The 25,168-nt window shown below is 50.7% G+C and overlaps 7 protein-coding genes across 7 annotated transcripts; 5 read left to right on the forward strand and 2 right to left on the reverse strand.

The window, feature by feature from the left end:
- Positions 1-561: 561 nt before the first annotated feature.
- BROUX77_002917 (uncharacterized protein) lies at positions 562-9,125 on the forward strand (the record flags this gene model as incomplete). The annotated part of the gene is made up of 12 exons (XM_073747510.1): positions 562-1,405; positions 1,471-1,639; positions 1,765-4,444; positions 4,506-4,848; positions 4,904-5,207; positions 5,263-5,479; positions 5,537-5,640; positions 5,706-5,917; positions 5,980-6,543; positions 6,599-8,791; positions 8,848-8,904; positions 9,040-9,125. 12 exons carry the CDS (start codon positions 562-564, stop codon positions 9,123-9,125), a joined length of 7,773 nt encoding a protein of 2,590 aa, XP_073607999.1.
- Positions 9,126-11,197: 2,072 nt separating this feature from the next.
- BROUX77_002918 (uncharacterized protein) lies at positions 11,198-13,434 on the forward strand (the record flags this gene model as incomplete). The annotated part of the gene is made up of 2 exons (XM_073747512.1): positions 11,198-11,814; positions 11,877-13,434. The coding sequence occupies 2 exons, from the start codon at positions 11,198-11,200 to the stop codon at positions 13,432-13,434; spliced, it is 2,175 nt and encodes a 724-aa protein (XP_073608000.1).
- Positions 13,435-13,742: 308 nt separating this feature from the next.
- Positions 13,743-14,942, reverse strand: BROUX77_002919 (uncharacterized protein; the record flags this gene model as incomplete). The annotated part of the gene is made up of 1 exon (XM_073747513.1): positions 13,743-14,942. One exon carries the CDS (start codon positions 14,940-14,942, stop codon positions 13,743-13,745), a length of 1,200 nt encoding a protein of 399 aa, XP_073608001.1.
- A 436-nt stretch (positions 14,943-15,378) lies between these two features.
- On the reverse strand, positions 15,379-18,825 carry BROUX77_002920 (uncharacterized protein; the record flags this gene model as incomplete). Its single annotated transcript, XM_073747514.1, has 2 exons — positions 15,379-18,696; positions 18,754-18,825. The coding sequence occupies 2 exons, from the start codon at positions 18,823-18,825 to the stop codon at positions 15,379-15,381; spliced, it is 3,390 nt and encodes a 1,129-aa protein (XP_073608002.1).
- A 515-nt stretch (positions 18,826-19,340) lies between these two features.
- On the forward strand, positions 19,341-20,365 carry BROUX77_002921 (uncharacterized protein; the record flags this gene model as incomplete). Its single annotated transcript, XM_073747515.1, has 3 exons — positions 19,341-19,682; positions 19,751-20,016; positions 20,077-20,365. 3 exons carry the CDS (start codon positions 19,341-19,343, stop codon positions 20,363-20,365), a joined length of 897 nt encoding a protein of 298 aa, XP_073608003.1.
- An 885-nt stretch (positions 20,366-21,250) lies between these two features.
- BROUX77_002922 (uncharacterized protein) lies at positions 21,251-22,755 on the forward strand (the record flags this gene model as incomplete). Its single annotated transcript, XM_073747516.1, has 2 exons — positions 21,251-21,884; positions 21,944-22,755. The coding sequence occupies 2 exons, from the start codon at positions 21,251-21,253 to the stop codon at positions 22,753-22,755; spliced, it is 1,446 nt and encodes a 481-aa protein (XP_073608004.1).
- Positions 22,756-23,716: 961 nt separating this feature from the next.
- BROUX77_002923 (uncharacterized protein) lies at positions 23,717-25,018 on the forward strand (the record flags this gene model as incomplete). The annotated part of the gene is made up of 1 exon (XM_073747517.1): positions 23,717-25,018. One exon carries the CDS (start codon positions 23,717-23,719, stop codon positions 25,016-25,018), a length of 1,302 nt encoding a protein of 433 aa, XP_073608005.1.
- Positions 25,019-25,168: the final 150 nt, after the last annotated feature.

Below are 25,168 nucleotides of genomic sequence, written 5' to 3' on the forward strand. Positions count from 1 at the left end.
TTGGTGAGAAAGTCTCTTGTTTGTTTGTCGTCGCCCAGTGGAATATCCAGCAGCGGGCCAACCAGAAGCCTGGCTCGCCTTGGGTTTGCCCAGCTTTTTTTTTGTTAGCCTATGACGCCTGCGCTGTGCCTACAGAGAGACCAGAGACAAAGACGCCTGTGCCAGGCCCACCGCCTACACAGTACATCCTTGGCCTGGCTTTTGCCCTCCCTTGGGCTGCTCTGCTCTGCTTGGCCTTTGTCTCTGCTGCAGCTGTTGTGCTCTTCTTCCATCCTGGCGTCTGGCATAGTCTCTAAACCGCCTAGAACCCCCCACATCTGATTTTGGATTTTGATGTGTCGCAGGCCAGCCATGGTCGTTGCCGTCGCTCTGCGACCTTCTCTGTGCCCCAAGATACCTAATGCCATCCATCTCCCCCTCTTTCTGTTAAAGTTTAGGCCCGCCTCAGCAACGAATACCTGCACTGCTTTGATTACCTATGCATAAACCGCGTTGCTGACTGTCTCTGTAGATTGCCGAGCTCCCTCTACGCAAAACGGCAACCTTCGTCACCCGCTTCAAATGGCGACCAATTCAGAAGGCCGTGACCAGCCATCCTCCCAGGAGCTGGATGCGAGTGGCCCTGCTTCTGCTTCTTCCTCCCCAGAAACAAGCTCCACGCGCCTGAACCCGTTTTCAGACAGTGAGTCCGCCAGAAAGCGGCGGCGAATGCACAGTTCAGACTCCCAAAGCTTGTCCGACGCAAGTGACAGCGAGACAGGATCGCGCTCGGTGCAAAAGACGCCTCAGACCTCGTCGACGCCCAACTCAACGCCGCGCCAATCTCCTATTCTCCTGTCTACCGGAGACATTTCTATCCCTTCCTCCTCTCACAGTTCCGTTCCCCACACGGGCGACCCGCATCTTCCCAAAATGCCGGGACCTGAAACATCACCGCCGGCGCAAATCAGCCCCACTTCTGTGCGCAGGAACAGCCATGGCGGGCCCAGTGACACTCCCATCAGTGCGCCCTCAAGCTGTGTGACCATTAACATACGGCCAACCACAACACAGCCGTCTCCGTCTCTGCCCCCCATTGGCCCTACAGAGCTTGACCAACCCCCCACAGGGACCAAAGCTGCGACGCTGGTTGAGCCCGAGCCTGAGCCCGACAGTCCTCCTATCCACAATAGCGTCGAGGTTGATGGCGATGTTAAAATGGCCAGCACCAGCAACGATCTCGATGGTCTAAATTTCGGCGCAGAGGTCGATGCTGACAGCGACGACGATGTCATCTGCACCGGCGTTTCTACCATCGATCCTAACAGAGCCGGGATCCTGCGCGACCCCACAAATGAATTCCCTTACAACGAAAACCAAAACTTTGCTGATAACATCGGCCGGCTCTGCGAATTCTTAAGCTCTGGTAGGCCTTCGAATCTTGACTCCCCCGAATCACGTGCATTCTACTAACTCTGATTCACACAACAGGATCCGATGAGGTTGATGAGAGCCTATTTGAGAGCCTGGCGGGCTGGATTGACACCTGGCTTGCCTGGGCCAAGACATCAGATATGGCGCTGGTCGTGCAGTCCATGACAATCAACCAAGCTCTTTGGAGGTCGCTGCCAGATCTGGTATGGAGCTTCGCTCAACGAAAGTAAGTTTTAAACATTCGTGTCCCTTATTTGCCAGTTTTTCGGTACACGCTCTCTGCATTTTCGTCAAACCTCGATTTTCTAAATGTCATGCGTTCAGCACTAACACGGAAACTCTTTGCCCCAGACTCACCGACAATATGGTACAGTTTGGTCCTCCTTACCAGGCATTGGCCGCTTTTATAGACGCATACTCTCGGTTGTGTGCGCACATGGTACTTCTGGACACAAATTGCTTGATCATTTTGGCGAGCGATGGTGACCAGACAATCCTCCCTGGACTTTACAACAACCAATATCTGGTCCCACTCCACGTTGCGCTCCAAAAAATGGACGAGATAGCTTCCATGAGTGGATACCAGCAATCTAACGATGCTATGACCATCGTCTGCCATCTAGTGCTAACAGAGTCTACGTCGCCAAGTTCTCTGACAGACTTGCTTGTGACAATAGAGGGGCTGGCTCCCCGTTTTCCCAAACTTCTAGATGGTCTGAGTGGTATCGTCTCGATAGCCTGCAGAATGTCTGAGATGGCTGCCATGCAGGCAAGTCAAGAACTTCTTGATGTCATAGACCTGCCTAGCTGCCTTAAAGGATGCCACGAATTTCACACTGTTGCTACCCGGCTGGCTGAAAGAGCCACCGAAACTTCCATTCCCCATCTAACATCTGACGGCGTTCTCATGCCAGTATCACGCTTAGACGGTATTCTGAAAGCATGTCTCACCGGCTCACATCCACTTGCATTGGCCACCAAAGAAGAGTTTATGGCAGAATTCCCTACTGTTCCATCCCAGGTCATGGCAGAATGCATCTCAAGCAGGTGGAAGTTTCGCATCTTTTCCAAACTCATCAAGTCCAGCCAGATGCAATTGCGTGTGGGCGCAGCTGCCTCTTTTTGCCACAGCTTGGTGACAATCTGGCGGAGGTATGGTGATCAGCCCGATGAGGCCAGCCCAGTCTTGCTTGAGTTCATGGCCCATCAAGTTTGTGAATGTGGCGTCCTTGACTATATTCTCAGTCCTACTTGCCATCCTGAGGTCTCGACCGAATGTTATAATATTGTTGGGTTCCTGGCCATTACGCGGTTCTATAGTCAGGAGCATCTCGATCAAGCTTGGGGTACGCTTTCTACATGCCAGAACCCTCGCGTTACTGAGGCCTTGCTGAGAATGATCGGGCGAGTGTTGGATTTGTTTGATTATCCCGTGGTTGTTACCCACTGTGAAAAGTTGATTCATCTTCCTCTTGAAAGCTTCGCCAACCCTTCATTCAAAGCCTTCACAGAGGCTGTCATCAAAGCGATAATCACTCGGAGACCAAGTAATTCACCACTAAGTCTATTGCCCTTCAACCTGTGCTTGAGACTTTTGCGAGAATCAACATCAGCTTGCGCCCCTCTCGATCACAAAAACTTGATGGAGGTACATCAACTGGCAATGGGCAAGCTAAAGGAGCTATTCCTCAACACCTCTGATGCATCTGGTCGTTCCGTCTTCTATAGCGAGTGCTTGGAAGACATTCACTCCAAGTCGCCAACCTCCATTGGTAGTCTATGTGGCCTTCACATTGCCCTTAAGCTTAGTGTTATTTCTGTTGAACTTCACGAGCTGACGGTAAACCATGACTTTGGAAAGCTTCTTGTGGACGAGTTTGAGCACGCCATGGATATTGATCAAAACGCCTTGTTGGGCCCCTACAATCTCGCCCGACAAGAGCTAATTCACCTCATGATTTCCCATGAACCTGCAGTCTTTGATGGCAAGTTGGGATCTCGCCTCTGGGACTTGTTGGTTGGATCCAGAGTAGTCTCTACTGATGCTCGTCGGGCGGGCTGGTTTGTTATCAACACTGCTACACGCAACGATGTTGCTTTCCGAAACCCTTTTCTGAAAAGCTGCTTCGATAGCTATCTTCCTATTCTTCCGCCCCATTGTCTCTGCGAAGGCGCACTCGAGTTTGTGAGACTAAGGCTTTTACCTCGGCTTTCTGAAGAGGATGGTCTGAATGATTTGCAGCTGGATGATGAAGACAGTGTTCTATCTAGTGGAATTGAAACACTGTGGCGTGTGATTCTTCTCTCTCCCAACGATGAGGTTGCCAATGCTGCAACTTGCACACTTGCTAGAGAGGTATATACTGATAGCTGTTCCATTCTCAGCTATCCCCACCATCGTGCACGTCAAGTTCATCTCTTATTGTTAGCTCGTTGTGTTCAGCAACTTGAGAAATCAGCGCAGAGAATGAGGAATTCGTCGTGTGTCTCCGCCTCTGAAAAGGAGGGAGAGATCGAGATGGAACTTTCTAGTGATGGCCATGAACGTACATTTCTGCGAACACTACGTGTTCTCACAACGTTCATGGAGTCTTACAAGAACAAACCTCACTTTTCTACACCCGATATATGGCCCTTGATACCATCGCGCCCCAGCTCCCCAAATGGAGACTCTGTCGGGTTAAAAATTCAAACATTTGACCAAGGCAAGTCTTCTGCCATCCAGTCCATAGATATCGGCTCCTTGAACACCCTTGGTTGTCTTTTAACCCGAGTACGTGAGGTATCCGGGTTTGATAACTACAGGATGTACTATCGTGGTGGCCGCTTTTCTCCTTCCGAGACAAATATTCGGATGACGCTCGACGACATGGGTTTCTGCAATGGCCTTATCCTCGTGAAACGTGAGGATTGCAAGAACTCATCCCCGTCTAGTTCCTGTCCGGGGGCTTCTATTCTTGAAATAGAATTGTTGTCTCAGTTCAATCAGTTTTGGGGTTATCTCGACTTTCCGGATCATATTGCGCACAAGGTATGTGAGATAAGCAATAATTCAGCAACTCTGGAAGGCGTTTGAATACTAATCGTCATAGATCTACCAATTGTTGAAGAAGTTCCCGGCGGATAGCTCCATAGTATCCAAACTTTTGAGCGATGACACGACATGCTTAGACGCCTTTCCACCTCAGCAGCCTTTCAAGTCTCTCTATGCACTTTTTGCCATTAATGAGATGACGGATATCAATAGGATTGGGCGGCTTCACTTCTTGGAAGGCAGCATGGTAGACCTTACCAAAACATACTACAATTCTTTGACGAGAGCCCTTAAGCTTGTCGTTGGGGCTATCGATGATCCCAAGATTCTAGATGTATCTCAGCCGCGCATGATTCAACTTGGTCTAGATTTGATGGCAACCGCTACACGACTCTTTCGAGGTAAGTCCCAATGTAACTTCTATACTCAAGCGGCCATCCACCTAACATCTGTTAGACCTGACTTCCAAAACAAAAGAAACTACCGACGCTGTTGATTTCAATCCGCCCGCCGCTGGCCGACTCATTGACATCCTCTCGACTGCCAGTCTCAGATCAGACACTGCAAACATGCAAGCCTTGGTTTTTGTCACAGCCAAGGCGATCCTGGAATTGTCGAGTCAAGGGGACGCTTTGTGGCTCCCATTGATAGAGGATACCAGGCTCCCGGAAGTTCTCGTTAGCTTACTGGCAAGCAAATTTGAAGAAATTCGCAATGGAATTATTAGTATTATCAGCGACGCAACTGAAGGAATTTCTAGGTAACTATCTCGAAGAACATCGGCGCCTCTAACCAATAATTAACATATATTCCAGCCAAAGCAGCCATAGTGTCCGGATCGGCTTGTACATGTGGCCCATTGTAGCAGGTATTATTCCTGTAGTGGCAAGAAAATCAAATCAATGCAACGAGATCTTTCGCCTAGCCGAAGACCTTCTCCTACGGCTGTCTGACTTGCCGCAAAACCACATCGATATCGGAGCCTTCTGCAAAATGTGTGTTGAGCTTTTACTCAATCACGTGATAACAGAGGTAGGTGATATCACTTGGCTCTAAAATGAGGAACATGCCATTAACCATCATGTATAGGAAATCGGCGCGGATCACGTTGATCTCATGGCGTTCAATCTCGTCAAGCTAGTATTATGTAGCTTAAAGATCCAGCCTAGCATTCTGCAGGATCAAATCGACGAGTGAGTTCACAGCCAGAATCAAGAAAAACAATCTCATACATACAACATGCTAACCCCAGCAACAGTCAATTTGCGTTCAATCTCTTTTGGAAGTTGCTATTTCCCCGAGAGCCTTTTGATTCCGACAATGCTGTTCACAATATTATAATCACATCAGCCATTCGTGAGCATATCTACTCTATTCTTGAGATGGTAGCGGCGTGCAACGAGCGTCAGCGGTTCTCTATCCTCCGAAGCCTTTCCGAAGTGGCTCCACTAATTTCAAACACCGAGTATCGTGAGTTCTATACATGCCGTTGTCAAATGATTATTCAAGTAAGCTAACAATACTGTACCTAGCTCTATACCGCTATGACCTTCAACCACAGTTCGATCGAACCAAGGTAATCAGAGCTAGCTGTGGCTATGCTGGTTTGAGAAACCTTTCCAACACATGCTACCTAAACTCACTTTTCACTCAGCTCTTTATGAACATCGACTTCAGGGAGCTGGTTCTTCGCGCAACGGTCTGCGACGAAGATGAACAACGCCTTTTAGTGAACACGCAGCGACTCTTTGGTAATATGCAGAACACCATGGCACGCTTCGTCGATCCGTCATCTGTTGTTGCCTCCATCAAAACTTATGATGAAGGCCCGATCGACATCAGCAACCAGATGGACGTTGACGAGTTTTACAATCTGCTGTTTGATCGTTTTGAGTCCCAGATGATGACCTCTAACGAACGCAAAAGAGTTAGGTCGTTTTTCGGGGGGCAGATTGTTCAGCAAGTCAAGTCTCTGGAATGTGAACATGTGTCTGAGCGGCTCGAGCCGTTTTCGGCAATTCAGTGTGACATCAAAGGAAAAGCGACACTGATGGACAGTTTGCAGGCCTATGTTGACGGTGAGCTTTTGGACGGAGGTAAGTTTTCTCATAATCAATTACCATGACCGGGCCGTTAATAACTGGTGCACAGATAACAAGTACAAGTGCTCGAATTGCGACAAGCACGTGAATGCTGTCAAGAGGGCCTGTTTTCAGGATATGCCGGACAACCTGATATTTCACTTGAAGAGATTTGATTTCAATCTCCGAACACTACAGAGAAGCAAAATCAACGACCACTTTTCATTTCCGCGAACAATCGATATGAACCCGTACACAGTTACGCATCTCAGCTCCCCAGAAAAGTCTTCAGAACCTGACGTCTTTGAACTTGTTGGCATTCTCGTTCACACCGGCACTGCAGAGTCTGGCCACTACTATTCCTACATCAAGGACCGCCCATGCCTACCTGATACCGATAAATGGCTCGAATTTAATGATGATACGGTGTCACAATGGGACCCTATGCAGATGGAGTCGTCTACTTTTGGTGGATTTGAGCCACATATGTCCTACGATAATACTCCTGAGCCAATTGAAAAGGCATATAGTGCATATATGCTTTTCTACCAGCGCACTTCGACCCTGAAGAAATTGGAGGAGAGTATGATTACAACAGCTCAACCGTTACCTTTCAAGGTTGGCCTCCCTGTCGAAATCAACACCGGAATTCGAGATGAAAACTTCCTGATTCTCCGGAGACATTGTCTGTATGATCCCGCCCATGTACAATTTGTACTCAGGATTTTCGAGCAGTCACGCGCTCATCATAGCAACGGGGCCGAATCTTCCCATGGCGAGCAAAGACTAGCCATGGGCGTGACCCTTAGTCATTTTGACCAGGTTGTCAGCCGAGTAAAAGGGCTGCCTGATTTCTCGGCATACGAGGTCTCTGTGAGCAACGCCATTGCGACTTGTTCGGACTGCGCTCTAGAATTCTTCCGGCATTTCTATAAACACAAGGAATCATTCCGCGTCATACTACAAAGATGTCCTGAGCCCTGTGTGCGACAGGGCATTGGGCTCATGATGCTCAATGCACTTCAGGTACTGAAGAGGGACCAGCCACTCATGTACCACCCCACTGAAGTCGACTGCGACCATGTCGCGTGTATCCTGCATGGTACCATGGATATTCTTGAACATCTATGGCAGACCTTTCACACATGTATCCGAGCATGGGATGAATACTTCCAATTCATTTTGTCATTTGCCAAGATGGGAGAGCTTGAGACAGCCCACCTTCTTGGTGACGATTATCTTGTAAACTTTGCACAGATTGTCACGGTGGACCAATCACTACGGCTCACTCCACAGCTTTCGAGACTGCTTAATATGATGAATCGACGAGCTGCCAACCTTAAGCCAGTTTCGCTGCATCGTGTCTTTATGGTCATTGAGCATTTCCTAGGCTCTATATCTCCTACCTTTAGCCAGGACCTCATCGTTGACAACCCATTTGATCGAGTACAATGGCTAGCAGAAAAAGGAACACCTCTACCATGGAGTTCGAATGAGGTCAATGTGTTTCACCAAACTTTCCCACTCAACAGCAGCAATGTCTTCATGGCCAAGATATGCTCTCATGGACAGAGTACGCCACTAGTGGAGCGAATAGTCAAGCGCCTGACTATCTCAAGCCCATTGATGGAAAACCACTTATTGACAACTCTTCGTGAAGGGATCAGTGGTGGATTCACACATCATCGTATCACGCCCTTTGTACGCTGCGCCATTTCATACTGCTGTGAAACACAAGATGTCGATCGTGTGGTAGACGTCATCAATTTTATTTCCAGGCAAACAGTCAGAATACAAACGCTCGAAGGCAAAATCTTTCCGCTATTCTTCAAAGTTGTTCATCAGAACGCATTGCAGCGTCTGACTACTGACTGGGATACTGGCCTTGCAATCCTCAAAACAGTCCTGCAAACGATCAAGATATGGGCGCCCTGGTTATTGTGCTACAACCTGAATAGCAGTCCAGCTGAAACCCGTGCGTTCACGGACGAGTTCTTGGCTATCTCGCTCTTCCAGTATGGCTGCCCTGTCAAGGTGCCTGACGAAGAGGGTGGCGAGGAGATTGCTGGGCTGATCAGTGACACAATTCACCAGACGGGCTTAGCTTGCCTGCAACATTTGAACGAGAACGTGATTGATAGCAAGACACAGGTGGCCCGCGACTCTATGCAAAGTATCCAGCACACGATTGCGAAGTGCACTGAGTATTTTGATGATCCAAACGAGGATAGTCAGGATGGTTTATTCCGCGCCATGAGCCAAAGTAAGTCTATAGACCCCAATGATGTGTAGAGTTCACCACTAACCTCAGCACAACAGATATCCTGGGCGGACTGCAGCCCTTCTTGGTCGACCAATTAGAGGAAGAAGCCTCTGGTATGTTCACATCGTCTGATACCTGTTCTGATTTTGAGGACGACTACCACATGGTAGACGGGCTGTCTACCATATGAGGTATTTGGACATATTCTAACGTGATTGCTTCTCTTTTCCTCTCGGATTTATTTTCAGACTGGGACAACTCGGACATCTCCTCGGGACAATACGCTACTATTGATATGACGGTGCGTGATGCGGTCGTTGTGGAGAGTACATGAAGAAGGGGAAAAATAAGTATAACTATAACAATTGTGTATGTATTTTCTGAGTTGTTTTCTGCGCATTTTCTTGATCGCGATCTTCTTTGAGCTCTTCGCCTACCAACTGGCCTTGGTTCACCGACGATGCTTGGGGATTTTTTTTATTTGTTACGCCATCACGACCTGGGTTTTTTTTGGGAAGGTTTCATCGTCTTGAGCTACAGAACATTTCGCAGGCCGCACTAATTGTTCTATAATATATAATTCTGATGAATAAGGCTAGACATGTATGTATTTATGTACAAGTAGCACAAGCTCTGGGCAGTGGCTTTCGGCCTGGCCAGATTCTCGGGCTCTCATGATTTGCTATTCGATGCTTGTATAGACAGGGTAGATTGTAGGCTTGGTGTTCTCGCATTGTCGCATTACAGTCTGCATGTATTTACAGATATTCAATGCAACGTTGGTCTCTATTTTTATGATACGTGCGTGAGGAGTTTTGCTCGGCGCTTACACAAAGATAAGCTGTTTGAGTCTTAGGGTTAATGACAGGATATCACAAAGATGATGCAGCCGGCTTCTCAGTAGGGCAAAATGCCGGCGATTAGCCGAGAAAACATAACGGTAAGAGACCCTGGGACAAGTCTTTGTTCTCCTAACTGCTGCCTATGATTGTATCAGGGATTCTGCCTCAAACATGCAGCCTTCTAAGCGCTGGGCAGGGATCTGGCCTGCAGCAATTGTTCACAGGGAGAGGGGAAAAGGAATAACAAAAACGACAGAGACAAAGCCAGTTTTTTTGTTGCCCGACTGGCAAAGAGCGAGCGAGCTGCCGCATTACTCAGACTGCAGCGGGCTTGGAAGAAGGGCAGACTCTGCAATGCCACGACCTGCCGAACGGTCGAATGGATGCCCATGGCGACAGATGCGCTGGCCGAGTGGTTTGCGGCAAAGTCTTGCAGTCTGGCTGCGCACGAGGAACGCAGGTGTCTTGGTCTACGGCGGCGCTGGTTGGTGGGCCACGATGCAGCATCAGAGTTGAGATGTCATGCACGGTCAGAGCTTCACATGGAGCCCAAGCTACGTCAAAGGACGCCCATGCTCACGCATGTGTGGCTAGGCGCTGTATGCTATTCTAGTCGGTGCGCGACAGTATCGATAGAGGTACTTTGCCTTTGGCCATGTGGTGCCGAAGGCGTCTCCCTCGCCTCGTATGGCGGGAACAGGACAAAGCTTGGGTCCTGGGGGAGGGGGACACTTGATGGATCTGTTTTTCTGGCGTGGCGTTCCCGCTGTGTGTTTTGTTTCCACCGACAAATCTGAAACACAGGGGGAGAAAAGGCTGTGACGTTGAATGCTGCACCCGGGAGTGTCAACTTTGTTCATCACCTGCGTAGCTCGTCTCCTTTGGGCTTGTTCTATTCTTGTCTGGAGGCATGGGATATGCCGCTGAGGTATCGCACCGTGCAGGAGGCCACTTCAACTGGCGGTGGTGATGACAGAGGGCACATGATGAACAGTTCAGAGGCAGAGGCTGTATATAATAGCACCAGAGGCCGTCGTGTCTGGACATGTTGAAACGGAGCTTCTTGGGAACTAAGCTGAGCTTTCTGTTTCATCATTCCACACTTCACATCTCTTCTCTCCTCTCTTTTCGTGGGAACTGTCTGGGACAAGTCTCCGCTGCTTCCTTCTGCCTCCTTTACCCGGCCAGGTCTTGCACATTCCTACTGTCACATTGGAAAGTTTGCCGGGGCTGCAGTCTGGTCCCAAGGATCTTGCACCTCTGCTTGTTGGTCTCTGGAGCCCTATTTCTTTAATATATCCGCCAGATTCCCAAGGCCTGCAGCTGGGTTTGGCTTCTCTCTCTTCTTTTCCTCTTCACAGTCTCTGGTCTGTGCCTTTCCTTTCCTTTCTGCGATCGCCCTCCTGGCTCTGATCTCCCTGCTCTTTTGTTTCTTTATTTCTTCCTGCTTTTGCTCAGGCTTTGTTTCCAGTGTCTCATCATCATCCGCTCTTTATACTCTGTACCACATCACTAAAACCTAATCAACGCACAAGCCAAGCCACCCCTCCTGCTGCTGGTATCAATGGCTGTCACCAAGCTTCGCATTTCGTCTCCACTCGAAGCTGGCCAGTCCATTCATGACGCCTGCAATCTGCCGCCGAGGCTTTGCGATGCCCTCGATCATGCGTCGACGAAACTCTCCAACAAGGGCATCAATGTGAAGCTGGCTGTGGCTCTTCGCGACTATCAGCTGCCTACTCTGACTATTATTCCCTCGGCCAACAGCCAAGTCGGTGTCTATGCTTCTCAGCCGCCGACCCCCGGCTCGCCATCGGCCTCGGCCCCTACTTGCTCGTCGTCAGCATCCTCGCGCTTTGGCTTCTCCAATGCCATTTCTGGCCTGCGCCAGCGACTGGCAGGCCATGTGCCGTCAACTCTTCCGCTGATTACGAGTTGGGGAGTTGGAAGTCCCGCGGCCTCGCCGGCGTCTTCCTCGGCGTATACCCCCATGACGCCCATGTCGCCGCCGCCAATGAGCGCGTGCACTTCGACAACATTCACTTCAGCTACGGATGTTGTCAGTCCACATGGCCCCTGCACTCTTGGTATTCGGCTGATTCAAACAACCAAGCTTGATGCCAAGACAAGCCGTACTATGCATCATGTGTTGAACAAGACCCGCGTCAAATTTGGTATTGGGTGAGTTGGCTATCGTTTTCTCAGCACATCATGAATCAACCTACTAACCCACTTGTAACCAGTTATGATATGCTTCCACAGATCACAGCACCTGATGCTTGCGGCCTCACTGACACCATAATTCGCCGCTCCATCAACCAAGACGAAATCCTGTACGGTTCCAAGGGTCTTACTTTGATTTCTCTTGACAGATTCTACACTTTTAAAAGTGCTCTTTCGAGTTATTCTCGAACAGGCTCCCCCTCTCGCTTGGAAGATGCTGTCGATGAGCTTCGCAGACTCTACCTGGCGAACGGCAGCCGCAAGGTGTGCCGATCCTACATCAACCGGTCATACGACTGGCTGAGTGTCGGTGACCAGGCTTTCGCCGACGTTGACATCATGTACCGCCGGGCATATGGCGGTGTTGAGGGCCATGGCGCCATCGAAGGGCTTTCGGCTGTCCCTAGTGTCGCTAAGAGCGATTCGAGCTTTGAAAGCCTCAGTGGCAACGTGGCGTCCTTCCCCCACCGCTTTGCCCGTGCTCGCCCTAGCAGTGTAGTGGCTTCGTTCCCCCTGGATGAGAAAGTTCACCACGGGCATATGCTCCCTACTGAGAGCGAGAGCACAAGCGAAATAAGCTTGCCTTCATGGGACGACCAGGCTGACGTGTTCCACCTTGTCAACGATCGTTCATATACGCCTCCATCGCTGAAGCGAGCTTCAACTCCCCGCACAATCGACTATCTGCACCGCGACTCGACTCCCCGTGCGACCGTGACTACAAACGACTTGTCTAGCTTCGCGACAGCGAAGTCTGTGCCGGTCGTGACAGCTTCTATTGCTGCTGTCGCCGCGCCTCTTCCCCAGACTGTCCCCGTACGCCCGGCAAGCGCTACCCCGCCGCCTGCACCGACTTGTGAGCGGCCCCCGGCCACCATCCTCTCACGCACTCCACCACCACGCAGTCTTACCCGGTCTTTGCCCAAGCTGGTGATCCCCACGTCTTCTCCCAGCCTGGTGGCCAAGCACGTGGCTTCTCAGCCACAGCTTAGACTGCAGACTAGCTTCCCTGTCCTATCAACAACAGTCGCCACAACTACTGGTCCCAGCGGCGGTTATAGACAAATGGCTACCATCGGTGAAGCAACCGGTAGCATGAACCCGCACATCGAAATCATCGAAACCCCATGCACTGCGCGACCTTCAAACAGCACACAGCTCATATCTTCCTTCTCCCTCCCCTTTCCAGTCCCACCACCGCCCGCCCCCGACGCATTCCCAGACACCACAGCAACCTCGCCCACATCCGCCGTAGCCACCAACTTCTACCGGCTACGGCAGCCCCAACCACCACCACCACAGCAACAACAACAAGACCCCGCAGACGCCAAGGCGTCGCTCGGCTGGCACCCCAATGCGTCGATAGCCCAGCTTCTTAGTCCGTTTGACCCGCGTGTCTCCATGCAGAGCTACTGCGCTACACCGGCTGGCCCACGGCTCGGCCCGCTGACGCCCAATGGCGCCGATGACATTTCACCCATCACGCGCGGCGAGTGGGGCTTTTTGTTCGCGGGCTCGGCGCTTTTGAACACGCGCACCGTCGCGGTGGAGACATGTCATGGCTCGGCAATGTGCTGAGGCGCTGGAGGAAGGGGGAGGAGGCAGGTTGGTTGGTTGTATTTTCGTCCCATGGGGATACTGTGCATAGTGTTTTGTCGGGGTTTGGGTCTTTTTAGTACCGTCTTGTTGTTATTTGTGTAGCAAGCTTGGAGTTGTTCTTTTTTTTCTTTTTTAGAGGCGACTGTTTCTTCTATAACTTTGTTTTCATTAACCAAATTCTGGATATCCATTCATGTGTGCGTGCGCCCGTTCCAACTCTTTTGTTCCCAAGTCTTCTTGTCTTCCAAGGACACCAAACCAATCAACCCTAGCACACCCTTGCATTTCTACCACCCATACCGTCCACCCGCCTCCCGGCGCTTATTCTTACCCGCTGCAAAGCTCTCCTCTAGAGCCTCGCGCTGATTTTGCACTTGGCTAACTAGCTGGCGCAGGCTGTGTTTGCCGGGCTGGATCGCGCGCAGCGGATTGTGCACCTGCTCCTCTCCCTTGGCTCGGAGGGCCTCGTTGTGCGCGTATTCCTGGTCCATGTCAAAGGTGACCAGTTTAGCACTTCCAAGGTCCACCGCATCGCGCCCGCGCCCAAAGAGCTCGCGCCGCTGCGTGGCCGACAGCTGCATCGAGTCGGCGAGTGCAGCCAGGTTTGTAGGGGCTTCGGCACTGACGACGGCCGCAGTAGATGTGTCGGTAATGTCGTTATAGGTCGGAACGGCGGCAGAGAAGGACTCGAAGACAGGGACATAGGCTTCACCCGTGTCTGGCGCCGGCGCATCCTCTGTTGCCGCGAACGAGAATAATGCCACTTTCGGAGGTTTCTCTGGTGTCGAATCTGCCGCCTTTTCGGCTCTATTATCTGCTACTTTAGACACACTGGGCTCCTCCGATATAACCGGTTTTGAGGACTGTGTGTTTCGTGCGGTTGCGTTGCCTGGCGTAGGAGCAATCACCCCTGTCTTCTTCGCCTGTGTGGGTTTCTTAGCCTGCTTGCGCATCACCGACAACGGCTTGAACATCAGCGGCTTGCCGACAATCTTGACATCCTCCGCCGGCGTCATGCCCTCTGGTATCTCCGGGCCTTTGACGGCGCCAGACGCATCGTTGTCGCCGCCGTTCGCGGGGCCGCCCCGGCTCCAGGCTGGCCCCGCACCCGTCTTCAAATTCAGACCGGCGCGTGGTGCGCTCTTTTCGCCGGCTGCGCCTACATCTGTACTAGCCGCTGCTGTGGTCGATGATGCAGGGCGAGCAGTGGCGCTCGCTCGTGCGCCTGCGCGGTTCTTGGGCGCGGGCAGAAACGAGTTGAAGCCGCTGAATTTATGCGCGCTAGCGCCCGCGCCGGTGCGCGCGCGCTTGGCTGGTGGCTCGTCGGCGGGGGCGTCGGCGGACACAGACGGAGAGGGCAGCGAGACGCGAATTTTGCCGCCGTCGAGGAGTTTCTGGAAGGGCTTCTTGGTGGCTTTGGGTGGCGGCGGCGGGGCGCGGGGAGTCTCGTCGTCGGAGCCGGAGGAGTCGTAGTCTACTAGGCCCATGGTCGCTGGCGTGGAAGATGTATGGTGTGTGAATGTGGATGTGAGGGTTTCGATGACGTTGATGGAGGGAGGAGCTACTGGGTGGAATGGATTGGGCTCTGGCTTTTTTTGTCTATTTCTAGTTGCGCGACAGTATTGTAAGTTCTGCCAGCTGTCAGATAGACCAGACAGCTGCCAGATACGCCTTGCAGCCGGTTCTGTGCGACATAGCTGAACCAGTCGTGATGTTTGACGGTGCTAAGAGTCGAAACGATGATAAAACGGATAGCTCTTCATCATCTCACGTAAAGTGTAACCCATATATCTCACGCGAAGTTCGTGAATCTTTTGCAACTAACTGGATACTGGAATTAGCCGGCCACCTATAATCTCTGTAGTTTTCATTAATCTTCACTTCGATCTCGATGTAATCAGACACGCCAGAGAAAACCTTCTTTCAAGCTTCTAGGCTAACCAAGTCCAGAAAGTCAAACCCTTGGCCCCTCGGTGCCACGAGATGTTCAGCGGGAATTCGTTTTTGCTCATACAAAGCAAGCCAGACAGCATCTGGGTTGATTATCTCCAGAGCCTCTCTTACTTGGACATCATCGAGGCGATTTGCTAGCAACTCTAGGATCTCATCGTACATTTCATCTTGGATGCGAATATGGCGCAGCATTGCTACTACCAGTTGTACAGCAGCCTCCCAAGTCTTCTTGGCCTGTGCAAATTTGCCAAGACCGCCCTCCGACGCTAATGCCCCCGGCCTGGTTATCGAACTTGATACTGTGGTAGTTGGTGCAGGGGAACCTAGGCCGTCTCGGGTCGGTACAATGATTTGTTTTCCATCTGTATTAGCCATGATAGAGCGACTTCTCGGCTGTCCCCCAGAAGCGGCATCTTTTTTTGTTTTGGCCATCCAGGAATGCATTCTATTCTTCCACTCATCGCGGAATCTTGAAGACATGAAATCACCAGCAGAAGAGCAGAGAGCAGTCAGCGTTTCGCATGCGGCAATGGTGATGTAGGGCTCCGAATCATAGAGTCTCTGGATTATGACAGGCCAGACTGCATTGACGAGTGGCAGGAAGGCAGTCGAGTCTGGAGCAAGGGCCGGTGAAACAGTAGCAAGAAGTGATAAGAGAGATTTGCGCAGCGTGGGAGTCGGTGAAGTGAGATAATGCTGTGTAAGTTTCGCAATTTTGGAGAGAATAACGTATGTTGGTGTAGGTGGAGGCTTTTCTGTTTCTGTTGGCTGCGATGGCTCTTGGTCATCATCCTCGCCTAGCTTTCGCTCAGGCTCGTCTTCGTTGTAATTTGCATTCTGAGCGTCTTCCTCGTCAAATATCTCTTGCACGCGGCTGTTTTGTTTGAACTCTGACGCTTTCCACGGCTTTTTAGGGTGAGACTTGATATTTTCAAACTCCGCATCTTCCTTTTCTTGCTTCAGTCTTCGTTGCTCGCGCTCAAGCAAGGCTTCTTTGACATCTGATATTGCCATCCAATGCTTGGCTTTCTTTGTGTTTTCAAAAAGCATGTCATATGCTGGCTTATTCTCGAGTAGAAGCTGGTCAGACTTGACGCCTTGGCTGACTACCTCATTCAAAACATTAAATAACCCCTCAACAAACACAGGGTAGCCGTGATAGTTGTCCAAAGCAGAGAATATCGACGTCACAACGTCGTCGAGAAATGGTACTAAAGCCGGCCCTGCGAGCCTAACAACCATTTGCAACACCTTGTTTGTGGAAGGGGTGATGCTCAGTGCGTTCAGCCTCAAAGAAATCGAGTTCACCATGTAGTCAGCATTTTCAATAATGAGGCTGGATACACTTAAATAGCCACAGTATAAGGCCAGGGAATTGAGTCCTACAATGGCATGATGTCGTAGCTGAACGTTATCTGACCCTAGAAAAGAAGTCACAGGAAACAGAACATCAATCAGTTCAGGCCTAAATGCCTCTTTAGCCCGAGACGCTGCAAGTGAAATTGTTTCAAGGGCAAGGGCCTGTATCCTCCAGTCTGAGTCCTGAAAGTCCGAGCGGGAATCCAGCGTCATGACAGAGAATGTGTATAGTTCACTAAAGGCTGCCTCGGTTTCATCGGGGCCATCTGAGAACGTGAGGAATGCGTCAATGTCAGCATCTTGTTGAAATGCTGCTTTAAAGAGCTCAAGTGAGAGCCAAAACGCCGAAACCTGCGCATCACCCGTGGAACTTTGAAGATACGTCATTGTATCGATAGCGAGCTTGGTCTTTTGGCCAGAAGAGCCTAGGGATTTCACTAGACCCAGAATCTCCTTGCGCGTTTCAACTTGACTATCGTGGGTTATGATTACTGGCCGGAAGTGCTTGAGTTTTGTATCTGACGTAGTGGCAAGCTCTTTGCTTCCTGACAAAAGCTCCATGGTCTCAACCTCATCGATAATTTGAAGCGACTTGGTATTTGCCATAAGCTGTACTATACTGTCCCTCAGGGCAGCAGAAACTGCATCGTCCAAAGTAGCCGACGCAAAGTTCATTGTTGATGATAATCTCAGCCCTCTCTGTAGATTCCGAACGGCTCTCTGCTTGACTGATTCATCGACAGACTGCATCACACGTGGTAGGGCAGTCACCCAGTTATAGACTGCAATCTTGATAGAATCTCCGAGCTCGGGATAAACCATGGCAAGGTCGGTAAGGCCTGTTGTCATGAAGTCGTTATCGATCTTCTCGTCCGACAAAGCCATAGCTGCCTCTACCAGAAGCGGCGCGCAGTTTGTAAGCGACCTGTGGCACTCGTCTAACAACTTAATACAAAGCCGCTCAAGGGCAGACCGCACATCTTCTTCGTCACTCTTTGTAAGCTTGAGGACTGTCGCAAGCACCAATCTGATTTGAGCAGCGGAGGCTCTCAGCCAAGCAGGTGTCCAGACCTTCCCTTTTTCTGCATCATGTGTCTTCTCATCTTGTTGCTCGTTCTTTTCCTCAACACCACCTTCTCTGGCGCTGTTGCTTTTGTTTTTCTCTATTTTCTCGAGCTCCACCCATAACGCCCGTGTCCTGATGTCGCCAAGAACACGTAAAATTACGGCCTCTAGTGTCTTTATGGCAGATACAAGTACTCTTTTTTTTTCTCGTGCGGGTGTTGATAACACCTTGGCTAGTGAGGATGCGGTCCCGGGTAAGAACGACGCAAGGGCGGCATCATCTCGTACGGCTTCGAAGAAAGTCCGTAACGTTTTCATGGATTCCAACTGAATTTCGGGAGTTTTCCCATCTGAGGTGCATTCGAGTAGAACAGTGATGGCATGACCAAGAGCCGGGATCCCACTCGCGTCAACCAAAGATGCTGAAGCAACAGCAGATTTGCCAACTGCAGTGATGAGTGTGTTGAGGGCACGCAGGCTCTCAAGCGCAACCTCCTCGGAAACAACGCGCTGCTTGTTTTGCGAAGGAACCCCTCCAATGATGAATGTGAGAAACAGTAGCAATTGCTGGACTAGCTTGGGGTCAATATTTGAATTCCAAGCATGGAATATGATGATGGTCAGGCATCGCAGGGTGAGTTCAATAAGGGCCAGAGGATGCTGCTCTTGGTTCTTGAAAATGTATGACAGCGGGAAGAACATGTAATCTCCCAAGTTCTTGTCCAAGGCCGCGGGGTCTCGTTGTACTTGAGCGGTAAGATGATCCAAGAGCTCCTGGACCAACTTGGTCAGGAAACGAGAGTCCAGGGCCGATTGCTGCGGCTTTGAGGCCGTTTTGCTGATGGAGACGCAGCATGGCTTGATCTATTGGATCATTAGAAACTTGGTCAAGCTAGAAGAAACGCGGAAAGCAAGACTCACCTGCTGGAAGAATTCATTGCGTGCTGCGTTGTTCACACTGGCGTTGGACTGGGTTGTAGTTGGGCCTGGCATTTTGGGAGAGAGTAGTCTTTAGTTCTCGCAAAGTGTATTTTTTTTTTACCGAGCATCATCAAATGTCCAAAAGACAGCTAAAAAAAAGATGATCACGACAAAGAGAAAGGCTTGGACAGAGATGAGATGAAATATTCGAGGTTGGTTCGGGAAAAGGCTGCACGGGAGGCTCTGCAACTACGGGTTGTCGGCTTATGTAATCATGGCCGCTGGTGAGCAACGACTTTGGACATTTCGTCAGTGGTCTGATGAGTTTGTTTTTGAGGACACTTGAGGGCTGGCATATCTTCTGATACAAGATGGTTACTTAGGTAAATAATCTCTACTTGGTCCTTACTCTGCAGTCCTCTTTGCAGTCTCTTTTAGCCGTCTCTACAACCTCGACTCAGATTTCTCCACTGTAGTGTCCAAGCTCTGGGGCTCTGGTACAAGTACAACCCCAACCCCGCTATCCACTCTATTTTCACCACCAGTATAGCCCCAACCTCTAACCAACAAGTCCTAGTCAGCTCTCCATGGCTCCATTCCAAACAACCGTTCACCCTTTCGAGTCTGATACTCCGCACTCATGTGCGTACGAGTCCGGCCTTGAGTCAGCACGAAACGCCCTAGTTTTCATCGGAGGTCTTGGTGATGGCCCTCACACCATTGATGCGGCCCGTTCAGTGTCCAAGGCTCTGGCCGATGCATCGGATCTGAGCTATTCATTGTTTGAGATTCGTATGCAAAGCTCTTTCGATTCGTTCGGCAACTCTAGTTTGAAAGAGGATGTCGCCAATATCAGCGCCTTTGTAAAGTACCTGCGGCAAATTGGGAGACAAAAGATTGTGCTGTTGGGCCACTCTACAGGATGTCAGGTACAATTACAAGCCCATGGAAGTATTCCCGACTCTCATGAACTACCACTGACCAAGTGAAAACTTAGGACATCATGATGTACAACAAAATGAGCACCGAAACACCCCCCGTGGATGGCTTCATCTTGCAAGGCCCTGTCTCAGACCGTGAGGCTTTACTTCACGTCGTTATAGAGCCCTGTGGGCTCAGAAACTATAGGAAAGCGCTAGAATATGCACGAGACAAAGCTGCCAAAGACGAGTTACTTGATTGGATGCCGCGGTCGATGATCCCAGCGCCATTGAGAAGTACGCCTTTCACGGTGTATCGTTTCCTGTCCTTGGCAGACAAAGGGTAAGTTCCGTCAAGACCCATCTGGCATATTGCAAACTTTTGACTCAAGATTCTTGCTAGTGGCGACGACGACTTTTTCTCGTCCGATCTCAGCACTGAGACCGTATCCACGATATGGTCGTCCCTAACAAAGCCAACTCTGGTGCTACACAGCGACAAGGACGAATACGTGCCCGAGTTTGTCGAGAAGGGTACTTTGATTTCACGGTGGAAGGCTGCTGGGCCACTCATCAGCCCTTTATCGGGTGTTATCCCGGGGGCAAACCATACCGTTGCTGAGAGTGTTGCCCAGACGTGGTTCTGCAATCGTATAGTGGAGTTTCTCCAGTCACTGAAAGCAAGTTCATGAATACCCTAGTATTAGGGTCTATGGATGAGATGCAACCCCGTCCTTGCACAAGCCAAGCCAGCAGCTGTTCTGTGACTACATCCGCACAGGTTAGACCCCTGGCAAAGAAACAAGGATAAGGGGTTCTGAATTGGCGGGGAAAACAGGATTCCCCCCCCCCCCCCCCATCGTTCCAAAATGGAAAAGCGTATGTAAGAGTCAAATTGCTAGAACATGACTCGATGATAAGAAAAGCTCCAAGCCTGATATCGACACCACAGCTTCCGAGGAGGGGGGCAACAGGATGCAGAAGGGGAAAATTTTTATGTCTTTGTCAGTGATGAATATGGCTACACAGGAGAGAGAGTAACTAGTACCACTTGGAGATTTATATGTACTTGGAGCTGTCGTAGAAGTCACCCCGCGCGAATCAGACTTGTGGTGGCCCTCATGTAACCACTAACCATCTACCAGTGGTGCATACAGGACATACAAGTACGAGCCCAACTAGAAACCGACCTAGCAGACGATTAGCAGTGTTAGTGTTCCTTCGAGGCTTGCCGACCAGAGGCACAATGCACAATCCATTGCAGCAGAAACCCAAGCACAAGTAGTCATAGATAACGGAGCCTACAGGCTCATTGCGGCGATAACTGATGGCGCGGTGGGGCCAAAGCTTAAGCTGTCTAGCCCTGAGAAAGTCATTATAAAGGCGCCGCCTCCCGCTTTATCTGGTCACGGAAGAGAAACGCTGGACCATCATATTTCTCTTCTGGCTTTGAGTGGCTGCAGAGAGACCTGCAACACGCAGCAATCCCTTGCTCACACTGCTCGTTCTCTGTTCTGGTGTTTCCTCATCAGCAACGACCACTCTTATCTTATCACTGCCATCCTCTACCACGCATCATGACTGTCTTTTCTCCCGCCGTTCTGGCCGGGCTCGGCGTGGTGTTTCTCGTCGTAAACCTGTTCCGCCGAGTCTTCTCGCCGCTGAGAAAGATCCCCGGCCCGTTCTATACGCGCTTCTCACGCCTGCCGTTGCGGTATCATGAAATGCAGGCAAACCGCACCCTATGGATACATGGACTACACCAAAAGTACGGCCCTGTGGTGCGCATCGCACCGAACGAGGTGGCTTTTACTTCACCTGCAGCGATGAAAGAAATCTATAACAACGGCGGCAGCGGCTACGACAAGACAGAGTTCTATGACCTGTTCAAGGCATATGGCCGCCGGACCATGTTCACATCGCTTGTGAAGAACGAACACTCCAAGAGACGCCGCATTGTAGCCGATCGCTATGCCAATAGCAACGTTATGCGCCCCGCCTCCATGACCGGTATCAATGACCGCGCCCAGGACTTCATGGCCAAGTGTCAGAGCTCTTCCGGGGGTAGCATGGACATATTCCGCAATCTCCACGCTTATGCTTGTGATTGTGTCACCCAGCACCTCTTCCACCCCTTTGGAACACGTGCTCTCAAGGACAAGCATGATGAGGAAATGATGCACCAGGTAGCTGTTGACGACAGTTTGCGCAGTAAGTATTGTGCTCTCATGATGTACATATTGACGGCTTGGCAGCTAACCACGCAGTAGATCGCCTCATTGAACATTATAGCCCTGCCGTTCACAGCATCATGTCCAAGTTTCTGTGGTACTTTGGTGTAAGACCCCGAGACACTCCTTTGGCGGATGCTTTCGTTCTTGATGCCAGTGGCCAAACAGAAACTGCACAATTCACACTCATGACGCGCATGCGCGAGAAGATCGGTGATCTGGAGCACCTCGATCTCGCTGCTGAAGCCCTTGACCACATGGCTGCTGGGATCGACACCACCGGTGACGTTCTCTGCTTCCTCATGTGGGAGCTTTCTCAGCCTCACAGCATGCATGTACAGCGTCTCCTGCAAAAAGAGCTGCGTGACAAGCCCAAGGCGTCCTTTGACGAGCTGCCGTATCTGGATGCTGTTGTTAACGAGGGTCTGCGTTGTTTCCCTGCTATCCCCATGAGTCTGCCGCGTTACGTGCCAGCCGGCGGCCGCACGATCGACGGCTACAGGATTCCTGAGCGCACCATTGTCAGTTGTCAAGCCTACTCTATTCACCGCTTGAACTCCAGTGTCTTTCCGGATGGTGACCGCTTTGCGCCCGAGCGCTGGCTAGCAGCCGAGGGCGATGCCGACCGCAAGAGACTACAATTTGCATTCTCGGTTGGGGGTCGTGGCTGTATTGGCAAGCATCTGGCGATGGCTGAGATGAAGACGCTGCTCCGGAATGTGTACTCAACCTTCACCACATTGCCAGACCCAACGATGAAGCCCGAGAACATGGCCATGTCGGACCAGCTCATTTCATCACGGCCCCTGGGTCAGCGCTGTTTACTACAGTTCGAGGCGATTGACCAGTAGATAGAAACACTCAATGGAAGTTTTTGGCGATTCAAAACGTTGCGCGAACATCGAGGATCCTGAGGCTTGTACTTGGCACGTTTGCGTTATTGTGCATGTCTGGCATGTAGTGCATCATTGAACGACGAAGACACTGACTAACCCTAAAAGGGCCAAACAATACGTAGAGCAGCACATGTGGGCTACCAAGTTCTTTTTCGCAAGCGTCAGCCTCTATAATCAGCCGATACTTAACCGACCGCAGCTACTGCCCACAAACAAGCGGCAAAAAAAAGCACAAAGCCTTTCACGTGCCCTGCTGTCCGCTGTGGATAAATTTTCTCCTCGCTTCTCACCGGCCCCTCTTTCAGTTCTCGTTGGGATTTGCGATTATTTCTTTTTTTATTCGTTTAGTGTGTCATCGTCCTTGGTGATCCTGTGAACGTCCGTCCACAACTTTCTGCTTGCCACTGCATTCTCAACCCTTCTCCTCTTTTCTCTCTCTTTTTTCCCCCCCATCTTCTTTTGCCCAAAGCATTCGAAACACAACACCTTACATCGTCCATCTCGATTACCCTCAATCTCCATTCTATACATACACTTCGTCGACGGCAGTTTAGCTGTTTGTATGTATAAGCACGACTACGCCCCTGTGTTCAAACACTCCACCCTCAATCGTACTCGACGAAGATTTCGTTGTAGTGCGAAAAGACAGAACAGCCAATCTGACGGTTGAAGTATCCCGTCTGCTCCCTCACGAGTTAATGCATTTCAAATACCAGAAGCCTCGATTCGTCTGCTCGGCTCATGTTCCTATACGCTCCTAATCGTGTCTAAACACCATTTCCTCGCCCCTTCGTCTTTCTCTCTATCGCTCCTTGTGTCTCTTTGTCAAGGATCTCCTTCACACCATCTCCAACTTCCTCATCCTCTTCATACCTAGCAGTCAAGGCCCATATTCCATTAAATAAGCTCGCCCAACATGGCCAACATCAATGTCAACCCCGATATCACTGACCAGTTCTACCGTTACAAGATGCCCCGCCTTCAAACCAAGATTGAGGGTAAGGGTAACGGTATCAAGACTGTTGTTGTCAACCTTTCTGCTGTTGCCCAGTCTCTCGCTCGTCCTGGTGCCCACCTGATCAAGTACTTTGGTTTCGAGCTCGGTGCTCAGACCAACATTGATCCCCCGGATGATCGCTGGATCATCAATGGCTCCCACGATACCAAGAAGCTCCAGGACCATGTCTACGGCTTCATTGTCAAGTTTGTTCTTTGCAAGAAGTGCAAGAACCCCGAGACCGTCGTCATTATTAAGGATGATCACATCATTTTTGATTGTAAGGCCTGTGGCCAGCGTACCAACGCCGACTTGCGTCTCAAACTCAGCAGCTTTATCCTGAAGAACCAGCCCAAGAAGGGCAAGAAGGACAAGGCTGAGCGCAAGGCTGCTCGCCGTGCGAAGCAGCAGGCTGCCACCACCGGCAAGGACAACAGCGCGTCTGGTGCCGAGGAAGCCTCTGACGTCGGCTCTAACGAAGCCGAGCCTGTCGAGGATGATGGCGATGCCAGCGACCAGGAGTTCCAGAAGATGAAGTCCACTGTCAATGCTGCCACCGAGGACGTCCAAGTCAAGGATGACGAATGGGCTGTCGACATGAGCGAGGAGGCTGTCAAGGCTCGTCAGGCTCAGCTCCCCACTGAGTTCAAGGCCAAGATGACTCTTGGCGATGACGACGACGAGGATGGCGAGGGTGGTGGCAACACCATCTACGATGAATTCGGCCAGTGGGTCCTGGACCAGGGTGAGGCTAGCGGTGGTGTCGATGCTGTCAACTCTGTCGACATTTACGTTAAGGCCAAGGAAATGGGCATTGAGAAGAAGCACCGCACCGTTCTAGTCCTTGCCCAGACCATGTTTGATGAGCAAATCATCTCCCAGGTCCCCAAGCGTGCCAGCATGCTGAAGCAGATGATTGGCGAGAGCGAAAAGCACATGAAGGCTCTGCTTGGCGGTACTGAGCGCCTCATTGGTAGCAAGAGCAAGGAGAACCCCGAAATCATCTCCCAGATCGTCAAGGTCCTCCAGCTCTACTACCTCAAGGATCTCATTTCTGAGGATGTCGTCACCAAGTGGGGCACCAAGGCTTCTAAGAAGTACATTGACCTGCCTACCTCCAAGAAGGTCCGCAAGGCTGCCGAACCCTTCCTGGTCTGGCTTGAGGAGGCTGAAGAGGAGTCGGACTCTGAGGAGGAGGAGGATGACGAAGATGAAGAGTAAACTCATTACTCGTTTTGCCCCCAATCTTTTCTTCTCCATCGAAGTTTTGAGTCTTGTCAACTTTTCTACCTATCCTTTGATGTTTTGTTGTTCCACATGGTTTTTGTTTTTTTTTTCTCTGCGTTCAACACCGTCCTTTTGAATCTTGGT

The sequence above is a fragment of the Berkeleyomyces rouxiae genome, assembly GCF_048999995.1.
Source record: "Berkeleyomyces rouxiae strain 22BRR77 chromosome Unknown BrBRR77_ptg000002l, whole genome shotgun sequence".
NCBI classification, from domain to species: domain Eukaryota; kingdom Fungi; phylum Ascomycota; class Sordariomycetes; order Microascales; family Ceratocystidaceae; genus Berkeleyomyces; species Berkeleyomyces rouxiae.